This window comes from Pristiophorus japonicus, chromosome 17 (genome assembly GCF_044704955.1).
Source record: "Pristiophorus japonicus isolate sPriJap1 chromosome 17, sPriJap1.hap1, whole genome shotgun sequence".
In the NCBI taxonomy this organism is placed as follows: Eukaryota; Metazoa; Chordata; class Chondrichthyes; family Pristiophoridae; genus Pristiophorus; species Pristiophorus japonicus.
In genome coordinates, this window is record NC_091993.1 from 63,249,078 (window position 1) to 63,273,663 (window position 24,586).

At 42.9% G+C, this 24,586-nt stretch overlaps 1 protein-coding gene across 2 annotated transcripts in view; it reads left to right on the plus strand.

Annotated features, from left to right (window-relative positions):
- The window catches only part of LOC139227764 (lysine-specific demethylase 5B-like), a 202,829-nt gene that overhangs the window by 98,520 nt on the left and 79,723 nt on the right, over nucleotides 1-24,586 (plus strand). For both annotated transcript variants that reach the window (XM_070858770.1, XM_070858771.1), the window contains exons 14-15: nucleotides 13,301-13,420; nucleotides 13,736-13,930. In XM_070858770.1, the coding sequence (XP_070714871.1) occupies nucleotides 13,301-13,420; nucleotides 13,736-13,930 (315 nt within the window). The remainder of the gene's footprint in view (nucleotides 1-13,300; nucleotides 13,421-13,735; nucleotides 13,931-24,586) is intronic.

A 24,586-nucleotide genomic window follows, 5' to 3' on the forward strand; every position in this document is an offset into this window, starting at 1 on the left:
GAAAACTTTTTTTTTTGCTGTACCTCCATGTGCAAATGAGTGGCATCATCATGAGAGAGAAAATACCTTGGGAAATTATCTGAGCTTCTTGCCACGTGGGGCCATCTTGGTCAGGTGCTCTTCAAACAACATTTTTAAATGAGGATTCATTGTCCACAATGCTGTACTATATTACAACAGTGACTACACTTCAAAACTTCATTAGCTGTAAAGTGCTTTGGGGTGTCCTCAGGTCATGAAAGGGGTATATAAAAATACAAATCTATCTTCTGTTCACTGCCTAAAAAAGCAACAAATCCATGTCCATTCAGATTGTGCTTTTACACTTAGTTTGCCCTTTGCCAAAGTGCATAATTTCTTTGCAAGTCCAAATCAGCCTATTCTCCACTTGTATTGTTTCAGCTTTGATTGTCACCATTGTTTAAGACTTGCATTGAATGATGTTGATTTTTATCAGCAATTAATAACCATAACAATTGTGCTCACTCTTGATGTGCAATATACAGAAGTTTGATGCTCAGCAAAAGGACTTATTTTACTGGAATGGCATAATTCACTTGTAGATACATAGATAATCTCATTTGATTCTCTATATAAAGATATCTTGAATTTTGTACACCGCCAGCTGCAGGATTAGGATCCACCCCTGGAGGCAATCTAAGTCACATCCCACTTTATCTTAAGAAGCTTTGAGCTCTGTCACAAAACAACTCAGTTCAGAGCTTTGCAGTAACTGCTGCAGCCTGACACCAGAGCAAAGAAATGGCTAAAATATCAACATTTTTGATCTATGTAAAGGTGATGCAAAGATGGACTATTGCACAAGAAGCAGCCTTTTAAAGCAGGCACTAGTACAGATGGAGGTTCCAATCTTCATTAGAATACAGAATACGGATCCTTTTTATTAATCATTTACCTTGCTTTGCAGTAATTTGTAAACTGCTGTAAATATAGTTTTATGCCATTGTTCTTTTGGATGGGCAAAATATTAAACTCAAATCAGAGCTTTTAATAGTCTGAAGCTAAGTGTTTTATTTTCCCTAAATAATTGTAAAGTCTGTAACCTCCAGGACATCTGTGAAAGCTCTTCCGAAATAGCATTCTACCCGATGTAGTTTTCTCGTACCCCGACTTGAAAGATGTATAATTTAGAATTATCTGAAAAACTAGTAAATGCCATATATTGAAACATTAATATCCATTTGATGTGAGATGGGCAGCTAACATTCATGATTTTAAAGGATTTGTTGACGTATTAGACATTCGGATACTCGAAACAACAAAAACTGAAAGAGAAGGCCATCTTCCTAACCCCACCATTAAAGCATACATTTTTGTCACCAAAGCTTTCCTTGAGTATACACTTGCCTGGTTATACACATTCAACTAAAAACTTTAACAATGGACACCGAAAACATGAAATCTAATCGATTGTATTTCTGCGCCTATTTACGTAGTCAGCACCTTCACCTGCTGAGAACAAAAGACCTTTTGGATTTTAAAACGGTCACCAAAAATAGTTGGAAGATGTGTTTCACACCCAGTTAAATATGTAACCATGAGAAGACTTGTTGAACCAATTACATTGCTAACTTGTGATTGTGAAGGCAGTGTTTTTTCAGAAGGAATATACTTGCTGCTGAGGGGGGGGGGGGGGTCAAGGATGAACCTCAGTTGTACACATTGGTTCCCATCAAATTTCTTTTGACAGTAATGTATTGCTTCCAAATTGGAACCTTGTGTGCTATAATTCATAGGATTACATAAGATATACGGCACAGAAACAGGCCATTTGGCCCAACCAGTCCATGCTGGCGTTTATGCTCCACTCGAGCCTCCTCCTGTCTTTCCTCATCTAAATTCATCAGCATAACCTTCTATTACCTTCTCCCTCATGCTTGAGCAGCCTCCCCTTAAATGCATCTGTGCTATTCGCTTCAACCATTCCCTGTGGTAGCGCGTTTGACATTCTCAGCACTCTTTGGGTAAGGAAATTTCTTCTGAATTTCCTATTGGATTTCTTGGTGATTATCTTGCATTGATGGCCTCTAGTTGTACTCTTCCCTACAAGTGGAAACATTTTCTCTGTATCCACTCTCTCAAAACCTTCCATAATTTTAAAGACCTCTATTAGATCACCCCTTAGCCTATTTTTAAGAGAAAAGAGATCCCGCCTGTTCATGTTTTCTTGATCTGTATACCCTCGCATTTCTGCTATCATCCTTGTAAATCTTCTCTGCACCCTCTCCAGTGCCTCAATATACTTTTTATAATGTGGCGACCAGAACTCTACACAGTACTCCAAGTGCAGTCTAACCAAGGTTCGATACTGGTTTAGCATTATTTCCCTACTGTTCAATTCTATCCCTCAAGAAATAAACCTTAGTGCTTGATTTGCTTTTTTTATGGCCTTGCTAACCTGTGTTGCAACTTTTATTGATTTTTGTATTTGTACTCCGAGTTCCCTTTGTTCCTCTACCCCACCTAGACTTGCACCCTCCAAGTAATAAGTGACCCCCCCCCCCCCCCATTCTTCCGACCAAAATGTAATACCTCGCATTTATGTGTTGAACTTCATTTGCCAATTATTTGCCCATTCTGCAAGTTTATTAATGTTGTCCTGTAATTTGTTGCAGTCCTCAGTATTGACTATCGCCCCCCCCCCCTCCCAATTTGGTATCATCTGCAACTTTAGAAATTGTGTTTTTGATTCCAAAGTCTGAATCGTTAATGCAAATTGTGAACAACAGTGGTCCCAGCACTGATCCTTGTGGAATACCACTACCCACCACCTGCCACTGTGAATAGCTACCCTTTACCCTTACTTTCTGCTTTCTGACTTGAAGCCTGCTAGCGATCCATTCTGCTACTTGTCCCCTGACTCTGATCTAATTCATTAGTCTATTCTAGGGTACCTTATCGAAGGTCTTTTGAAAATCAAGATCAATTACATCTTCTGAATTACCATTATCTACTCTCTCTCTCTTACCTCTTCAAAAAAGTCATTAAGTTTGGTCAAGCTATTTTTTTGAAATCCATGCTGACTATTCATTATTATACTTTTCGCTACTAGATGCTCTTTCATTATTTCCTTTAGTAGGGATTCCATTATTTTTCCTACCATTGATATTAAGCCGACTGGTCTATAATTCCCTGGACATGTTCTATCCAATTCTTAAATATAGGTATTATGTTAACTATCCGCTAGTCCTATGGCACTACACCCTTTTCCTAACGAATTATTAAATATGTGTAGTAATGCCTCTGCTATCTCTTTAGATTATTTAAAAATGCATGGATGCAATTCATCCAGACCAAGGGTTTTATCCTCTGAGTTTGATTAGTTTATTTAATATATCCCCTTATTTTAATTTTAAATGCACTTATCTCATTACTTATCTCATCATCCAATGTCATGGCCACCTGTTCTATCTCCCTGGTAAATACCAAAGCGAAATAATGATTTCATATTTCTGGCATCTCCCTATCGCTCCCTGTGGTATTGTTCTGTCTATCCCTTAATGGCCCTATTCCCATCCAAACCTTCCATTTTTTTTATTGATGTGCCTGTAAAATATTTAACTATTTTTTGTTTTATGTTCCTTGATAATTTAATTTCATAGATCCTCTTTGCCTTCCTAATTTCTTTTTGCCTTTTCTCCTAATCTCTTCGTATTCTTTTATCGTGCACTCCTCTGCTGTCTTATGTATTTAATGTATGCCTTTTTCCTTGCCCTCAATTGTTCCCTTATGTCTTTATTCATCCATGGAGTCCCATTAGTGTTTAGTTTGTTCTTTCCTTTTAGCGGAATATATTGTTCCTGCACTCTGTTGAACATCGTTTTAAATGTTTCCCATTGTTCTTCTTCATCGTTATTTGCTAATATTGTTGCCCATTTTATCTTCCCAAGTTCTATTCTCAGCCCCTCAAAATCAGCTTTTTTCCAATCTATTACCCTGGTTTTCGTCATGCTTATGTCCTTCTCTATTATAAAGCGTATGATATTATGGTTACTATTGCCTAGATGTTCCCCTACTTTTCTTCCCTTATCTGCTCTGATTTATTCCCCATTACTAGATCCAATAGCGAATCCTCCCTTGGGCTTTTTACATATTGGGTTACAAAGGAGTCCTGTACACATTATAGGAACTCCATTTCCTTATCCCCTTTACCTACCTCTTCTGTCCAATTAATAACGGGGTAGTTGAAATCCCCCATGATTATTCTGTTTTTTTTTAACTTATTTTCCTAATTTGTATGCATATTTCTTCCTCCATCTCCCTGCCACTATTAGGTGGTCTGTAGAGTACTCCTATTAGTGTGATAAGAACATAAGAATTAGGAGCACGAGTAGGCCAGTTGGCCCTTCGAGCCTGCTGTGCCATTCAATGAGATCATGGCTGATCTTGTACCTCAACTCCATTTTCCTGCACTATCCCTTAGATTTTTTTTAATATTAAAGGAATCATCAATCTCTGTCTTGAATATACTCCACGACTGAGCCTCCACATCCCTCTGGCATAGAGAATTTCAAAGATTCACCATCCTCTTGAGTGAAGAATTTTCTCCTCGTCTCGGTCCTAAATGGCCGATCCCTTATTCTGAGACTGTGACCCCTGGTTCTAGACTCATCAGCCAGAGGAAACACCCTCCCTGCAACTACCCTGTCAAGCCCTGTAAGAATTTTGTATGTTTTAATGAGATCACCTCTCATTCTTCTAAACTCTAGAGGATATAGGCCTAGTCTACTCAATCCCTTCTCATAGGACAATCCCCCATCCCAGGAATCAGTCTGGTGAACCTTCGTTGCACTCCTCAAATGGCAAGTATCTCCTTCCTTGGGTCAGGAGACCAAAACTGTACACAATACTCCAGGTGCGGTCTCCCCTGCATGTTAACTTTCAGTGATTCCTGTACAAGGACACCCAGGTCCCTCTGAACACCAACATTTCTCAATCACTCACCATTTAAAAAAATACTCTGCTTTTCTATTTTTCCTACTAAAGTGGATAACTTGACATTCCTCCACATTATATTCCATTTACCATGTTCTTTTCCTCTCACTTAGCCTGTCTATATCTCCTTGAATTCTCTTTGCATCCTCCTCACAACTTACGTTCCCACCTAACTTTATATCATCAGCAAACTTAGATATACAGGTATTACATTTGGTTTCCTCATCTAAATCATTGATCTAGATTGTGAATAGCTGGGGCCCAAGCACTGATCCTTGCAGCACCCCTCTAGTTGCAGCCTGCCAACCTGAAAATGACCCATTTATTCCTACTCCTGTTTTCTGTCCGAGAACCAGTCCTCAATCCATGCTAGTATATTACCCCCAATCTCATGAGCCTTAATGTTGTTTAATAATCTCTTGTGTGGCACCTTATCGCATGCCTGCTGAAAATCCAAATACACCACATCCACTGCCCTTCCCCCCCACCTTGTCTATTCTGCTAGTTACAACCTCAAAAAAACTCAACGGATTTGTCAAAACATGATTTCCCTTTCATACACTGCCCAATCTTCTTATCTTCTAAGTGCCCTGTTACAACTTCCTTAATAATAGATTCTAGCATTTTCCCTACTGCTGATGTCAGGCTAACTGATCTGTAGTTCCCCATTTTCTCTCTCCCTCCTTTCTTGAATAGTGGGATTACATTAGCTACCATCCAACCTGTGGGAACCATTCTAGAATCTATGGAATTTTGGAAGATGACAACCAATGCATCCACTATCTCTATAGCCACCTCTTTCAAATACCTAAGATGTAGGCCATCAGGTCCAGGGGATTTATCGGCTTTCAGTCACATTAATTTCTTCAGTACTCTTCTTTCAGTTCCTCATTCTGGCTAGACCCTTGGTGGTACTCTATTTCCGGGAGGTGTTTTGTGTCTTCTTCCATGAAGACAGATACAAAGTATTTGTTTAATTTCTCTGCCATTTCCTCATTCCTCATTATAATTTATCCTGTCTCAGCCTGTAAGGGACCCACATTTACTTTTGTTAATCTTTTCCTTTTTACATACCTATAGAAGCTTTTACAATCTGTTTTATGTCTCTTGCTAGTTTACACTTGTATTCTATTTTCCCTTTATCAATTTCTTTGTCCTCCTTTGCTGAATTCCTAAATCATCCCAATCCTCAGGCTTACTGCTCTTTTTGGCAACATTATAAGCCCCTTCCTTTGATTGAATACTATCTTTAACTTCTCTTGTTAGCCACAATTGGACCACTTTCCTGTGGGTTTTTGTGCCTTAAAGGAATGTATGTTTGTTGTAAATTATGTATTAATTCTTTAAATGCTATCCATTGCTTTTCTACCCTCATACCTTTTAATGAAGTTTCCCAATCTACCTTAACCAACTCTCCCTTCATACCTATGTAGTTCCCTTTGTTTAGATTTAAGACCCTAGTTTTGGATTTAACTCAATCCCTTTCAAACTTAATGTAACATTCTATCATATTATGGTCACTCTTCTCTAAAGGCCCCTTTACTACAAGGTTATTAATTAACCATTTCTCATTGCACAATACTAGATCTAAAATAGCCTGTTCTCTAGTTGGTTCCTCAACATAATGATCTAGAAAACCATCTTGTATACAATCCAAGAATTCGTCCTCCACACTATTACTGCATGTTTGGTTTGCCCAGCCTGTGTAGATTAAAGACCCCCATGATTATTGTATTACTCTTGTTACATGTACCTCAAACGACCTGGTTTATACGGTGCCCTACATTACCACTTCTGTTTGGGGACCTATAAGCAACTCCCACCAATGTTTTCTGCCCCTTGCTGTTTCTTAGCTCCATCCAAACTGATTCTACTTCTTGATTTTCCGAACTAAGGTCATTTCCCTCTACTGTCTTTATCCCATCCTTTGTTAGGGTTACCCCTCCACCTTTTCCATTTTGCCTATCTCTTCTAAAAGTTAAGTATCCTGGAATATTAAGTTCCCAAGCATGGTCACTTTGCAGCTACATCTCTGCAATGGTTAGTAGATCCAACCTATTAATTTCTATTCATGATTCATCCTTTATTTTATCTCTATCCATATGGATTCTATTTTGTCTTGCTGATAGCTGTGTCCCTTTTTTCTACAGCCATCATGTTATCCCTAATAAATACAGCTACTCCACCTCCCCTTTGTCCCCCTCTAGCTTTCCTAAATATATTATCCCTGCAATGTTTTAATCCCAGTCCTGATTTTTCTGCAGCCATGTCTCAGTAACCCCAATATGTTTGGTTCCTCCACCCATGATTGCCTCCAGCTCCTCTGTTTTATTCTGGACACTCTGTGCATTGCTGTACAGTCTAACTCATTTTAATAGGATTTCCTCTCATTTTATGTTTAACCATCTTTTTAGATTCCTGTTCTATAACACTCTTTGCTCCCTTTATTCTTTCCTATGCTCTCTTCTGTTTTATTCATCTTCAGGCTGCTTACTTGTAGATCCTTCTTGTAGATCCTCCCCCTCCCTTCTAGTTTAAAGCCTTTGCCACCTCCCTATATTTACCCTTTCCGCTAGGACACGGTTCCCATCCCGGTTTAGGTGGAGCCTGTCCCATCGGTACAGCTCCTTCCTGCCCCAGAACTGGTGCCAGTGTCTCATGAAAAGGAACCCCTCTTTCGCACACCAGTCCTTCAGCCACGTGTTAATTCTCCTGATCTGTCTACTTCTATGCAAATTTGCACGAGGTTTGGGCAATAATCCAGACATTATTACTCTTGAGGTCCCGCTTTATAACTTGGACCCTAACTCCTGATGCTCTTTCAGCATGACCTCCTCTCTGTTCCTACCTATGTCATGTGGACCATGACAACTGGATTTACCCCCTCCCTTTCCAGGTTCCTCTCCAGCCACCGAGTGATATCCCTTGCCCTGCTCTCTTTCTCTCCTCACCCTTGGACAGCCTTGAGCTTTGTGGCTGACTGCCACCCCTGCAGTCTGTCTCCTGTCCTCAAGGGTAGCGAGTACATCGTTGGACAGGACCAGTGTCTGCGGGACGACCTCCTCAAAACCTGTGCTTTCCTTGGGTGTGATTGTATTCTGAATAAAACTGTTCAGAAATTCCTCCCTCTCTCATATGTGTCGGAGTGTCTCCAGCTCGATGACTCTGAGCCAGAGAGATTCAAGATGGAGACATCTCCTGCAGACGTATTTGCTCGGGACAATCTTGCTGTCCACAAACTGTCCAGACACACAATCTGCTCTGCCACATCTTAACATTACTTTTATTTATTTAATTGATTAAGGTCTTTATTCAGTGATTATTTATAGTTATATTAACTAGTTAAGCTATAAATTTAATACAGTGTGTTATAGTTTTCGGGTCCTAGTTTAAACCATTGCCCTAGTTTAGAGAAAAAAAACCTTCATACTCACCAACTAATCACCTACCTGCTGTCATGTGACGTCACTCCTCGTTTTTTTTTGCAAATACATCGAGAAAGGTTCTGCCACTGCTGGTGTCTCCAATCAGGTCGGCGCTGTTTCTCTCCACCCACCCCCCCTCCCTGTTTTATGCTCTGCTGCCGTTGGTGTCTCCAATTCAACTTGATCGGAGACCTCTTCAGAATTTAATGTTTCTGTTTAACTTGTGAACATGTAAATGTACGGTCCCAGAAAAGACCATTGCTGCCCATCTTGGCCAGTTCCAGTTTCTAAGGAATATCACATCACACACACCTTCTTGTAACCCTAGATACTTATCCATTGATTTTTGCCAATGCAATCAACCTCCACTGGGCAGTCCAGTTCATTCCATACATTCACCATCCACTGTGAAAAGTAATTGAAACTAAATTGTCTTTTTAATCCTCCTACTTCTGAGTTTGAGGGTGTATAATCTGTGATTGTTAAATGCATTGACATTTATCTTGTCTATAACCCTTAGGATTCTGATTCCTGGTGTAAGACCACTCCTAAGCCTTCTCCTCTCCAGTTTAAACATTTGCAAATTTTGCAATCTCCGCTCGTAACTCAGATGTCTAATACCAATGAATTGCCTTGATCATAAGTAATCAGAATTGTACACCGTACTCCACGTGTGTTCGGATCAGTGCTCTGTACAAACGCAATCCCTTCCAGCAATGTGCCCACTGGCACTCTGCCCCTCTCCACAACTGCTTCCAAACCTGAACATTGGTTCATCGATGCTCCAAGCTATAAGCCAATTTCATCCCACCACAGGACTTCAGACTATAACTTTGGACTCTCGATTTGTCTCCTCCCTGTCTATTTACAACCAGGACATTTCCCTCCTAATCTTTACTGTGTCAATATAACCTGAATTTACTCTGACTATTTGCTTGTGCATTTTGGCTGCTGCTTTAAACTTGAACCCATTACTTCTATCTCTTTTGACCCTCCTTGGGCCCTTCTCTCCATCATGCCCCAGTTATGCTCCCTTTCAATTCTCCTGTCTCTGGTCCTCCAATCCCTAGTCCAATCCATCACTGCTTCTCTACATTGCTCCTCTCCTAAAATTCCAGGTTTGAATACCCCTTGCACTAGCCACAATTACCCTCTGTGCCTCTCAGCATTATCCCACGGGCCTATCGAGGCACCTATTGCTACCTACTTATGAGCAGCAAGCCTTATTGTCCTTTCTCGCTGACTTTCCTGTCCAGCACGCCCAATGGAGGTTAATCTCTCCATCCACCTTCCTGCCCCTCAACTTACCCACCACCACCCCCTTAGACTCTGCCAGTGAATCAACAATCACCACCCCTTCTCCGCATGTCACCTAGAATGTCCATTCATTTGTCAATGTCGTCATCCTCAGCCTTATTGTGGATGTTTGAATTAACATCATGGGTTTGATAGAAACTTGTCTTACCAATGATGTCACCTTGCTGAAGCACCTCTGCCTGGCTATACTTTCCTCCATCTGCCCTGCCCAAACTACCATGGTGACATTGTGTAAACCTTGTCACCGGATCGCATTATGGTACTCACCTGCCCCCTTCTGCCAATCACTTGTACCTTCTCCGACCCCCTTTCCCTGTTTCACCCTAATTAAAATCCTTATTCTTTATCTTGTAGCGAATGTAGTGTCAGCCTTGGCCAGTAGTAGTACTCTTGCCTTTGAGTCAGAAGGTTGTGGGTTCAACCAACGCCCCCGCAATTTCACTCCAGAGACTTGAGCACATAATCTAGGCTGACACCTCATTGCAATGCTGAGGAAATGCTGCATTATTGGAGGTGTGGCGTCTTTTTTTTAAATGAGATCTAAAAGTGCACTTAAAAGATCTCATGGTACTATTTGAAAACGAGCAAGAGAGTTCACCCGGTGCCCTGGCCAATATTTATTCCTCAACCAAAATCACAAAAATAGATTTTCTAGTCATTGTTTTATTGCTGTTTGTGGGGCCATGTTAGGTGCTGCATTTCCTACATTACAACAATGACTACCTTTTTAAAAACTATTTAATTGACTGTAAAGTGCTTTGGGATGTCCTGAAGTGGTGAAAGGTGTTGTATCGATGCAAATGCTTTCTTTCTTTACTGCTTCCTGCTAAGTCCCACCTTGAGTTTCTCACTGAGACATCCTTCCCCATTTCTCCTCAGCCTCTGCAATGAGCAACTCCTTATCCTTGGTAATTTCAATCTTCATCTCAACTCATCGTTCTCTCCCCTTTGATTTCACTTCCCTCCTGTCCTGCCTCTTCATATAAACTTTTCTACCATTATACACTGCAGCCCTTCAACCTTGCCATCTCATGTGACCACTCTACGACCTTGGTCTCCACAGTCAAACCTTGTATCCTTGTATCCATCACCACTCATATTCCCCTATCCTTTTCTAACCACACAGTCTGCACCTACCTCTAGAATAAACTCAAGTCAGTTGCAACTGCAATTCAAACTCCCAATATGCCTTTGGCCTTCCAATCGCCACAATACTTCTGCAGCTGTCGATTTGCTCATTCACTCCTTCACCTCAACTGTTGATACCTTTGTCCCCTGACACTGTCCCACTCTGGTCATTTCCCTGAACTCATCCCCACCTTTTGCTCCCTCGAGCATATCAGGCATTCAACTGGTTTAGTCATTCATTGAGAGAACTGGCTAGAGCACATCAAGCACTATACGCCTTGATCTCCTCTGCCAAAACTGCTCTGGATTATTCTGGAAAACAGTAATAACCTCTGGCTTCTTTTCTCCACTACCACCATCCAATGTTCCCTGTGAGCTGCGCTTTGTTCTGAACGGCCTGTTTCTTTTAGTGCGTGATCTCTTTAAATTTCTGCGCATGCGCAACAATGTTCCCTATAAGATGCACAGCCATACACCTTTCTGCAGTCCTGCACAGCCTGGGATCGACTTTTTTAGTGTAAAACTCCACACAAGCGTGAAACTGTAACTGGGCTGCACAGCTCCTTAAAGGGGCCATACAGCCCCCCTCCCCTCCCCCCCCCAAAAAAATATAGGAGGGGACATTGATGGTATTTACAATGGTGAATGAAGCCTATTACAATACTGCAAATGTAGTGATTTAATATATTCATTTTTACTTGTTTGCTAATTAAGTATCAGCCTTGAACAGGCCATTAAAATATAGTAATGATATCTATGAATATTCATATGATTACAATGCAGTATTGACAATAACTAGATTTATAATGCACTGGAGTGGATTTCAAGTTTTATCACTTTTGGGGTTGCTCTCTGCACTGTTCCTCTTTACTGGTACTTCGACTTCTTTGTAGACAAGTGCTGTGTGTGTCGCACGTGTCCCTCTGCATTCTTTCCCTCTTCTGACAGTTTTTCTGTTTCAGCAATTCATATTTGGTGCTTTTGTTCTTATTGTCGATGTTGTCCAATTTGCTGCTGTTCTGACTGCTCTATTCCTCTGCATTTTGTCTCCCTCATGGATAGCTATTTCTCCCTAATCTAGCACTTGCCTTCTAACCTCTTAGTTGTCTCTCTGTCTTCTGTCTGTACTGACTTACTTATTTTTTACTGGTGACTTTTGTAATTCTCTAACTATAGACTCAAAGCTGTTTTAGTTCCCACTGTTTAGTTTCTGCCTCTTTTTTTTAATTTTGTGTCCCTTTTGTTCTTTTGTACAGATTTTTTAAACTATCCACATAAAACTACCTTGCTTTTGTAAGTGTCTATTCTTCCCAAAGCTTGCTGACAGAGTAGTGATATATGGCTATCACTCGATGGTACGATTTGACATTTAGTGCTCCGGCCTGTGAACACAAGATACGTATCCTGCTGTCTGGCACAGCATAACTAAAGCAAAGCTAGCCAGTCCTCTCCAGCTGCGACCACTACACTAAATGTAATCAACGAAATGTCACTCGGCTTTCTCTGCACAGCATCATTGTTCTGTTCACTACAAACATCACAAAAATTGCTAATCAAATCTGCATGATAATTTTGGACAATCTCTGTTTAAAATAAGAACATATGCTAGAACTATGGTAGGAGCTGAAAAAGTGTGATGTACAGATGTGGGTAGTGTTTCATTAGCAAATCAAAGCAGGTTAGGCAAGTTGAGCTGGATTATGGTCAGTGCGATACAAAACATCATCAGCAGAAAAGGGAAAAGAGGCTCCTTTCTTTCATGGTAGGAAGTTGTTGCTGACCAGCTTTTTATCAAATGAATTGAAAAGGACTGGAAAAAATGCTCAATTGCTTATTATATTTTTGAAATCAAAAGTTAAGGAATTCAGCATCAAATATTAAGTGCAGACAGATGTTTGCCTGCTGGCAGGAAGATTTCACTATTTGAGCAATCAGACCTGGGGGAAAATTAATATTGCCTTTTTTAATAACCCAAAAGTGGGGGTCAATCGGAGTTCACTTCCATGCTTTGAAATATTATCAACAAATAAATTGCCTTTAAATATGTGTATCCTTGAACCCAAAGAGACTCCCTGGACAGCAACATGTTACTGTTTGTTTCAAATGTCTGTTCAGAGCTGATTACCTTACTGTTTGTTTGTTTGTAGCTGTTGGCTAGAAACTGCATTGGAAATTTTGTATGGGACAGTGTGAATTTGAATTGAATTGATATTGATACCGGGACAGAACTTCAGATCACACAAGAAGCCAATGTCAATTATACAACAATTCAGTGGAAAACATTTTCTCTTTAATTCATCAAATGTATTTCTGCTCTAATTTATAAGATCTGGTTTCAGAAACTTACCCATGTATAGATTGGATCCATAACTGAGAAATTGTAGGCATATATCTTGTTGGCTGTTGTCATTTACCAGTTAATTGTGGTGTGTTGAAATTGATGTGTGCCAACAATATCTGTTTTCTCAATGCAGGTTTATAGAACTAATCAGTGTGCAGGGGAGTTTGTCATCACATTCCCTAGAGCCTATCACAGTGGCTTTAACCAGGGCTTCAACTTTGCAGAAGCAGTGAATTTCTGCACAATGGACTGGGTAAGTGTGCTCATTTAGCTCATGTATGGAGAAAATAGAGAATCTTCATGTATAAAGAAAAACAGGAAATTTATAGTTTTAAAATCTGGATTAATAATCTCAACCAAATGGAATATATTTGTTACATTAATATATCTCTTTGATCTAGTATTAAAACTAGGAGCTGAAATGTTTTTGGAGCCCTCGGAGGCTAACATTTATAGTGCACATCGATTTGTGGCCCGTAGACTATTGCGCTGTTACCAACACTGCTCTAGAATGTTTCTTTAAATTGCTGTTTGAGAAGTAGTCCTGCTGAGTGAGTTTGTCTTGCAGCTGCCAATGGGCCGACAGTGTGTGGAACATTATCGTCTACTGAACCGTTACTGTGTTTTCTCTCACGATGAGATGATTTGTAAGATGGCGTCTAAGTCAAAGAATCTGGATGTAGTTTTGGCGTCTGCTGTCCATAAGGATATGATCATTATGATAGATGAGGAGAAGAAATTGCGGGAAGCAGTTCGCAAAATGGTGAGTGTTACAGAAAAGAAGTATTTATAATACAGAAGGTCCTTTTATTAACCATCAAAAGGGCTGTTAACCTCCACCTCAATATTGTCTGCTCATGCCCCAATCAGTCTCCTTTCTGTTGAATCCCTATGTGTTTGTCACCTACAAGATCAACCAAACATGCCCTTTGTGGCCTGCCGTCATCCAATGTCCATGAAGTCCAACTTGCGTAAAACTCTGCCATGTGCGCCCTGTACTTTATTAAGTCCCATTCAACCATACTCGTGTCCTGACTAACCTATCCTGGCTCTCTGTTTGCACAGCATATTAAATTTAAAAACATTGTCTTTAAATTATTCCATGGCCTCACACCAATTGCATCAGCAATTTCATCCAGTCCTGTATCTCTCACTCAGCTCTCTGAATACTCCATTCTTATAACTCTACCCTTCTGTGCATTCTCCACCCGCCCCCCCCCCCATTCCATTTGCTGCACCATTAATGGCTGAGTCCTTGGCTGCCTGTGGTCATGAGATGATTTGTAAGATGGCATCTAGAATTTCCCCACTCCACGCAACCTCTACCTCCCTTTCCTCCTTTAAATTTATTAAAATATCACCTCCCTTAATCCCTCTGTTCCTGTCTGAGTGACTGTTTCCTCCATGTCCTTTTTTTTTAAAAAGTGTCTTCAGAGGCTTTCAAAGGTGCTTTCCAAATACTAAGTTGCCGCAAATTTTACTTGTTGCATTTTTATGCTGGTAAACATAAGGGGCTATATTTTTGGCTCACTTGCACCTCTGTTAGCGCCCCAGAAGGGCGGTAAAGGGTATTTCTGGGCTTTACGGCGGGCGTCCAGCTTTTACCGCCCAGTGGGCAACTTCGGCTCATGGTTTGCGGCGGCACAAAAACTTACCGTCCCACCCTCTAGTTTCACTGAGATCAAGACGTCAATCGTAGTGCAACGCACCGCTATCGCCCTGGGTGTAAAATTAGGCCCTAAGGCCTCATTATACGCCTGCCCCAGGAAAGGCCTAAAAAAACCAGGCGTTCCCAGAGAGTGCAGTAGGTCGTATTTGCAGGGTATTTAAGTGGAGGGATGAGGATCCTACATTCAGGTCACATTGATTGCAATGGTTGCGCACAGCACGCTGCGTGAAGCTCCAGCTTGAAAGCGTCAGTTTTATCTGCCATTGCAGTGTCCTTACAACGTCAGAGAATTTATTGGGGACACTACTAGTCATCAGCGTATCATGCTCCATGCCATTGCTAGGCGGCATCAAGCTAGAAGAACATAAGAACATAGAATTAGGAACAGGAGTAGGCCATCTAGCCCCTCGAGCCTGCTCCGCCATTCAACAACATCATGGCTGATCTGGTCGTGGACTCGGCTCCACTTACCCGCCCGCTCCCCATAACCCCTAATTCCCTTATTGGTTAAAAATCTATCTGTGATTTGAATACATTCAATGAGCTCGCCTCAACTGCTTCCTTGGCCAGAGAATTCCACAGATTCACAACCCTCTGGGAGAAGAAATTCCTTCTCCACTCGGTTTTAAATTGGCTCCCCTGTATTTTGAGGCTGTGCCCCCTAGTTCTAGTCTCCCCGACCAGTGGAAACAACCTCTCTGCCTCTATCTTGTCTATCCCTTTCATTATTTTAAATGTTTCTATAAGATCACCCCTCATCCTTCTGAACTCCGAGTAAAGACCCAGTCTACTCAATCTATCATCATAAGGTAACCCTCTCATCTCTGGAATCAGCCGAGTGAATCGTCTCTGTACCCCCTCCAAAGCCAGTATATCCTTCCTTAAGTAAGGTGACCAAAACTGCACGCAGTACTCCGGGTGCGGCCTTACCAATACCCTGTACAGTTGCAGCAGGACCTCCCTGCTTTTGTACTCCATCCCTCTTGCAATGTAGGCCAAAATTCCATTTGCCTTCCTGATTACCTGCTGCACCTGCAAACTAACTTTTTGTGATTCATGCACAAGGACCCCCAGTTCCCTTTGCACCGCAGCATGTTGTAATTTCTCCCCATTCAAATAATATTCCCTTTTATTGTTTTTTTTTTCCAAGGTGGATGACTTCACATTTTCCGGCATTGTATTCCATCTGCCAAACCTTAGCCCATTCGCTTAACCTATCTAAATCTCTTTGCAGCCTCTCTGTGTTCTCTACACGACCCGCTTTCCCACTAATTTTTGTGTCATCTGCAAATTTTGTTACACTACACTCTGTCCCCTCTTCCAGGTCATCTATGTATCTGAAAAGGACCCATTTATCCCGACTCTCTGCTTTCTGTTCAGCCAATTCTCGATCCATGCTAATACATTTCCTCTGACTTCCGCGTACCTTTATCTTCTGCAGTAACCTTTTGTCTGGCACCTTATCGAATGCCTTTTGGAAATCTAAATACACCACATCCATCGGTACACCTCGATCCACCATGCTCGTTATATCCTCAAAGAATTCCAGTAAATTAGTGAAACATGATCTCCCCTTCATGAATCCATGTTGCGTCTGCTTGATTGCACTATTCCTATCCAGATGCCCCGCTATTTCTTCCTTAATGATAGCTTCAAGCATTTTCCCCACTACAGATGTTAAACTAACCGGCCTATAGTTACCTGCCTTTTGTCTGCCCCCTTTTTTTAAACAGAGGCATTACATTAGCTGCTTTCCAATCCGCTGGTACCTCCCCAAAGTCCAGAGAATTTTGGTAGATTATAACCAATGCATCTGCTATAACTTCCGCCATCTCTTTTAATACCCTGGGATGCATTTCATCAGGACCAGGGGACTTGTCTACCTTGAGTCCCATTAGCCTGTCCAGCACTACCTCCCTAGTGATAGTGATTGTCTTAAGGTCCTCCCTTCCCACATTCCCGTGACCAGCAATTTTTGGCATGGTTTTTGTGTCTTCCACTGTGAAAACCGAAGCAAAATAATTGTTTAAGGTCTCAGCCATTTCCACATTTCTCATTATTAAATCTCCCTTCTCATCTTCTAAGGGACCAACATTTACATTAGTCACTCTCTTCCGTTTTATATATCGGTAAAAGCTTTTACTATCTGTTTTTATGTTTTGCGCAAGTTTACTTTCGTAATCTATCTTTCCTTTCTTTATTGCTTTCTTAGTCATTCTTTGCTGTCGTTTAAAATTTTCCCAATCTTCTAGTTTTCCACTAACCTTGGCCACCTTATACGCATTGATTTTTTATTTGATACTCTCCCTTATTTCCTTGGTTATCCACGGCTGGTTATCCCTCTCTTACCACCCTTCTTTTTCACTGGAATCTTTTTTTGTTGAGCACTATGAAAGAGCTCCTTAAAAGTCCTCCACTGTTCCTCAATTGTGCCACTGTTTGTTTAGTCTGTGTTCCCAGTCTACTTTAGCCAACTCTGCCCTCATCCCACTGTACTCCCCTTTGTTTAAGCATAGTACGCTCGTTTGAGACACTACTTCCTCACCCTCAATCTGTATTACAAATTCAACCATACTGTGATCACTCATTCCGAGAGGATCTTTTACTAGGAGATCGTTTATTCTTCCTGTCTCATTACACAGGACCAGATCTAAGATAGCTTGCTCCCTTGTAGGTTCTGTAACATACTATTCTAAGAAACAATCCCGTATGCATTCTATGAATTCCTCCTCCAGGCTATCCCGTGCGATTTGATTTGACCAATCGATATGTAGGTTAAAATCCCCCATGATTGCTGCCATTCCTTTTTCACATGCCTCCATTATTCCCTTGATTATTGTCCGCCCCACTGTGAAGTTATTATTTGGGGACCTATAAACTACGCCCACCAGTGACTTTTTCCCCTTACTATTGGCTCTTGGCCATGTCGCCCCACTGATGAGAGGCCGAAAACATCTAGGGAGGAGGTCTTACCCCCCACGGGTTTGCAGGCACCAACGCTCATACCTCCAGCTCTCTGAGGAGCAGTGTGTGAGAAGGTTACACTTCCGAAAGGAAGTGCTGACAGAGATATGCCATCTCCTACAGGCAGCCTTACAGCGCCAACACTACTGCGCTGCCTGTCATAGCGAAGGTGACTGTGGCGCTGGCCTTCTATGCCTCTGGCTCCTTCCAGGCAGCAACAGGGGACATGAGCAGCATCTCTCAATTTGCAGGGAAAGCCAGAATGAGCAGGCACGTGCGTTTGGCAGAATTACAGGCTTCCCGAGGATTTAAGGAGCCATTGACTGCACACACGTGGCCTTGCGAACATCATTCCACAATGCAGAGCTATTCGGAAACTAAAAGGGATACCACTCCCTAAATGTCCAGCTGATGTGCGGCCACATGCAGCGCATCCTCGCAGTGAATGCCCGCTATCCAGAGAACGCACGTGATGCTTTCATCTTGCGTGAGAGCACTGTGTCACTAATGTTTCAGCGGCAAAGGAATGTGCGCGGCTGGCTGGTCGGGGACAAACGATACGGCCTAGCCATCTGGCTCATAACCCCCCCCCTCCGCAACCCCACCACAGAAGCTGGGCAGTGCTACACCTAGAGCCATGCAGCCACCCGCAACATCGTTGAACAGACAATTGGGGTGCTCAAGCAGCGCTTCCGATGCCTGGACCTCAATGCCAGCCTTCAATACTCCCCTCAACAGGTCTCCGAATTCATTGCACAACCTGGCCATCATGCGGGGCCAGGCATTGCCTGTGGGGATTGCAGGCCCACCTCAGGAGGACAGGAGGCCCCGATTAGCCACCCCATCCATGGGGGAAACAGTGTGTAGATACTGCCAGTGCACGAGCTGCACGTCGCCATTTCATAATAGAAGAAGCTGAGGGATGCAGCTAATACCGGCCACACTGTGCCACCGTAAAGGCACATCTCCGGTGAACTTTGGGCTGATACACACGACACCAATGGCAAAGGGTCAAAGTGACATTTTACTCCAACAAAGTAACAGTCTTCCCCCGCCCCCCCCCACTAAAACACAACCATACAGAACCATAGCGTTCTGCTGCAAGTAGCTCAAGAACAATTAAGTGGATTAATGAAACTCAACTATTTACATGTGTCATGACAACACATCAGGGCATCTCCACAACTTTGTCCCACCCCTTAATGGGACTTGCCCTGAGCTTTCTCTCCCTCCCCCCCCCCCCGCCCCTTTCATCCCCCTCTGATGCCTGATCCTCCTCAATGAGGCCTCAGTGCCGACAGCAAAGCTGTTGAGGGCTGCTGTGTTGATGGGCCAGGCCGTGCAGACAGACTAGGAGGACGCTGTAGGCCTGGAAGGCCCAGCTACGGACTGTTGCACCTCAGCATCGGCGGAAGCAGTCTTTGATGGCTCGGGTGTGGACCGCGCAAGGTGGGAGAATCAGTGGTGGAGCCGGAATTCTGTCATCCTGAGGAAGGACGGCACCTTCCATCTCCTGGGAACTAATGACACTCTCGCGGGGCTGGGCCTCAGCATCCAGAGCACGGTGTGTCACCACAACATGCTGGCCTGCTTCGGCACAGTCACTTCCCCGTTGGACAGTGGGAAAGACTGAGAGGATGGCAGCAGTCAGCAACCGCTTGTCGTCACCAAGCTGGAGCGTAGCTTGTGCCTGCGATGTGATTGTTGCTGCGACGTCACCCATGGCACGCGCCACACACTCTGGAACGCTGCTGGAGCCTATCTGCCGTTGAGTGGACAAGGATGGCTTCGCTGTAGTCCTCAGATGCACAGACAGTGTGTGAAGCGGCCACCGCCACACTCACAGTAAGTGCGTCTGTGCTCTTGGGGATCCTACCCAATGCACCCATGAGTTTGCGGTGCATTTCTGTGTTCTCCCTGGACATTGCCACCAAGTCCAGGTTCACGTCTGCCTGTTCTTTAGCAGGACTATTGTGGCGACTCACCCTCTGGGGAGCTGAACTCCAAGCTTCCTCCAAGCTTCCTCTCCCGCTCAGCGATGTTGTAGGCCACTGGGGCAGGAGCCCCAGAGTCCTTAAACCTCTGGAAGTCGCCTTCGTCCCTCGATGTTGTGTCCCCGCACAATGCGATTGGTGGGCTCTGACGCTCAGCTCGCAGGCCATGATCCTCTCCCTCACCATCTCCCCCGTGTGCAGATGTAGATGGCTCACGGGAAGACTGGGACGCTTCTGGCTGGTCATCTAAGCACAAAACCACAGACATGTGGTTAGCAGCATGGGAGGGGGCAGGGTGATGATGGGAAGGTATATGTAATGGAGCTAGGCCACTTGATATTCGGGGTCAAGGAAATCACATCCGTCGTAAGTTCCATTCATATACCCTCACAACCCAAAGGGGGCTCGGCATTGCCCCCGGCCACTGCGTGAACTGGGGTACCCATGAGGTCCGACACTTGCTATAGACCTCTGAACTCCGGATGTGTGTGCCTCCGGTACGACGTTGCTCCCTTCTATTATGGGAGAGCTTGGCCTGCAATAAGAGCAAGAAGAGGAGTTCAGTAAAGGTCCACCTCTTGTGCCACATGTGCCTTCCGTAGTTTAATAGCTGCCACTGTGGATGTGCAAATGTCTTCAGTTCCATCTGTGTAGCTGTTGACTGAGGTTTTTCCAAAGAGTAGGAGGAGGCGAGAGCCAAGTAGCCTAGCGGCTTGGTGATGTTTGGAAAACATGTATCAACAGTGTGAGTGGAGTCTGAGGAGGCTTGACTATGATTAAGGGGACAAGAGGGTACATGCATCCTGAATGCAGAGGCAATTGGCTGGAGAAGTGAGCCTCCAGCTTTCTGCTGGCTTCAACAACCCACACCATGGCCTGTAATACATTGAGAAGGGGTAGCTCCATCAACGATTTAACATTGTGTGAAACAGTGGTCTTGCAAGCATAGCAGGCCTACATAAATGTGAAGGATACTCATCCTGACGACCCTCATGAGGTGGTTGAACTTCTTGCGGCATTGTGTGTCAGTTCTGGCCACCGTGTCTGCCGCTGACACCACCTGGGCAATCTCCCTCCATATTCTTTTAAATATGTTCGGCACCAGCCTCCTTCCACTAACCAGATGGAATATAGGCCACCTCCTCTCAATGGCCTGCACGAAGGCCTCAGCAGCCCCTGGAGAGAAGCGCCTAGCACGCTGGCTGCCCTCTTGCTGCATCATTTCTCCTGCTGTGTTTGAAGTGGGCTGGGTCATCTGCGCATGCGTGAAGGAAACCGCCACGCTAAAGTACCCCCTGCAATGTCGGACTTTTTTAACACCGTGATTTTCGTCTGGGATGCAAAAACTTCCTTGTGAAAGTTGTGGAAAAATGGAAGCTCATTTTTTTTGCCGAATTTTGTAGACGAGGGTGCAAACTTTTTCCAGGCAGTATCAGGGCCGCCATTACAGCCCCAAAATCTCAAAAGCTGAAAATCCAGCCCAAGGGCTGTTCCTAAGTAGCCAGTTTCAGCATGAAATTCCTGGGTCAAGTATGCAGAGTAAAGCTTTTCCTCAACCATCCTATTAAGTGCTTCAAAGTCAGTTAAATGTAGATTAAGGCATCCTCGACCTATACTGCATTACTGCAAGTCTTCCAGCTATCCTGGAAATTGTCAAATAGCTTTGAATTATGGGTAGTTTTATACTGTGGGCCTACATTGTGTGGATTTTATGTGAAAGAAGTTTGTGCAGTCTGAGATGGGAGACATTTATAAAAGCATGAAAATAATTTTTTAATCATTTCTGCTGGCACTGGGAGAAAGTAGTTTCACAATTTAAGAAAAAAAATCTAAATGGCATGAGCCGGTTGATGTTTGTGATAGCGTACTGAACCAATTTTGAACAGTAGATGGTCTGTGGACAGAGGCCAAAACACGTCATCTTTACCTTGGTGGCCCGGAATTTGCAGTTAACGGCAAAGCGACAGCAGTTTCCACCATCATTACCATGTATAATCTGGGCCAATGTTTGTGAAAATATGCTGGCTGTATCTGTTTTGTATCTTTTACTTAAGTTTGCTGGGATAAATCAATAACCTGAAATGTTAATGTATTTTTTTATTATATTACTATGAAACAGTCAACTGTATTGGTTCACTTACGAAGTATCTTCATAGATGTGCACTTTGAATGCAACTCCAAATCCTACTTGCCATTGGGAATTATTTTTTTAAATTGTGAAATTACTTTATCTCAGTGACAGCAGAAATTATTTAGTGCTTTTAAATTTAAAAAATATGCAAATAGCAAAAATAAAACTGCCTATTCGGTTCCCTGCCTATATTTTTTCCCTCCAATTGCCTCCCCATCCTATCAAATTAAAATCTGTTCTTGAAAAAAATCAGTTTATTTTTTTGCAATCTGATGACTTTCAAGCACCTATCGCATTGTACATGTGCTAAGGTTTTGAACACATTTTTGGATTTTATGATGTCCATTTTTTTTACAGAAACAGCATTTCTTGAGGTAAATGAATTTCCATGAAAAAGAGGGAAATATTGCAGCAGTGTAATGCCCAATATTTAGCCTCCCTACCATGAGCAAAAGTATTGGAAAGTCCTTTGATACTTAAAACAAAAGACTGGGCACAAGGGAAGAGGTTTTTTTAAACAGTGGGTTGTGGGAGCAGCCAGGTTTGTTGAAGGAAAATCTGAGGGCTTTAACTGAAGCAAAGGTTAGAAATGGTGGAGAATAGTTTGAAGTTAAGACAACCCATAGATATTGGCCAGTGTGGCATAGAATCATAGAAAAATTATGATGCAGAAGGAGGCCATTCGGCCCATCGTGTCTGTGTTGATCGAAAAAGAGCTACCCAGCCTAATCCCACTTTCCAGCACTAGGTCTGTAGCCCTGTAGATTATGCTCTTTAAATACACATCCAAGTACTTTTTAAATGTGGTGAGGGTTTCTGTCTCTTACCACTCTTTCAGGCAGAGAGTTCCGGACTCTCACCATCCTCTGGGTGAAGAAATGTTTCCTCATCTTCCCTCTAATCCTTCTACCAACTACTTTAAATCTATGCCCCCTGGTTATTAACCCCTCTGCTAAGGAAAATAGGTCCTTCCTATCTATTCCACTCTATTTAGGCCCTTCATAATTTTATACATTTCAATTAAATCTCCCCTCAGCCTCCTCTGTTGTAAGGAAAACAACCCCAGTCTAGCCAATCTTTCCTCATAGCTGAAGTTTTCCAGTCCTTGTAACATCATCGTAAATCACCTCTGCACCCTTTCTAGTGCAATCAGATCCTTCCTGTAATGTGGTGACCAGAACTGCACGCAGTATTCAAGCTGTGGCCTAACTAGTGTTATACAGTTTTAGCATAACTTTCCTGCTCTTGTATTCTGTGCCTCAGCTAATTCAGGAAAGCATTCCGTATGCCTTTTTAACTACCTTATCGACCTGTCCTGCTACCTTTAAGGATCTGTGGACATATAATCCAATGTCCCTCTGTTCCTCCACACCTCTCAGTATACTCCCAATTATTGTATATTCCCTTGCCTTGTTACCCCCTCTCCCCCCCCCCCCCCCCCCCCAAATGCATTATCTCTCACTTTTCCGGATTGAATAACATTTGCCACTTTTCTGCCCAACTAACCAGTTCATCGATATCTTCCTGCAATCTAGAGGTTTCCTCCACACTGTCAACCACACGGCCAATTTTTGTATCATCTGCAAATTTCTTTATCATGTCCCCTACAATTAAGTCTAACTCATTAATATATACTACAAAAAGTAAAGGACCGAGTACTGAACCCTGTGGAATCCCACTAGAAACGGCCTTCCAGTCACACCCCTCAACCATTACTCTTTACTTCCTGCCACTAAGCCAATTTTGGATCCAATGGGCTTTTACTTTTTTGATCAGCCTACATGTGGGACCTTTGTCAAAAACCTTGCTAAAATCCATGTAAATTACATCAAACGCACTGCCCTCATCGACCCCCCCTTGTTACCTCCCCAAAAAATTCAATCAAATTAGTCAGACACGACCGCCTTAGCAAATCCATGTTGACTGTCTGTCTTTGATTAATCTGTGTCTTTCTAAATGAAGGTTTATACTGTCCCTCAGAACTGATTCCAGTAATTTGCCCACCACTGAAATTAAACTAACTGGCCTGTAATTGCTTGGTGATCCCTTCCTCCCTTTTTAAACAATGGTACAACGTTAGCAGTTCTCTAATCCTCTGGCACAACTCCTGTAGCCAGGGAGGATTGAAAATGATGGTCAGAGCCTCTGCAATTTCCTCCCTTGCTTCTTTTAGTAGCCTTGGATATATTTACATAAGAACATAAGAATTAGGAACAGGAATAGGCCATCTAGCCACTCGAGGCTGCTCCGCCATTCAATAAGATCATGGCTGATCTGGCCGTGGACTCAGCTCCACTTACCCGCCCGCTCCCCGTAACCCTTAATTCCCTTATTGGTTAAAAATCTATCTATCTGTGACTTGAATACATTCAATGAGCTAGCCTCAACTGCTTCCTTGGGCAGAGAATTCCACAGATTCACAACCCTCTGGGAGAAGAAATTCCTTCTCAACTCGGTTTTAAATTGGCTCCCCCGTATTTTGAGGCTGTGCCCCCTAGTTCTAGTCTTCCCGACCAGTGGAAACAACCTCTCTGCCTCTATCTTGTCTATCCCTTTCATTATTTTAAATGTTTCTATAAGATCACCCCTCATCCTTCTGAACTCCGAGTAAACTCAATCTATCATCATAAGGTAACCCCCTCATCTCCGGAATCAGCCTAG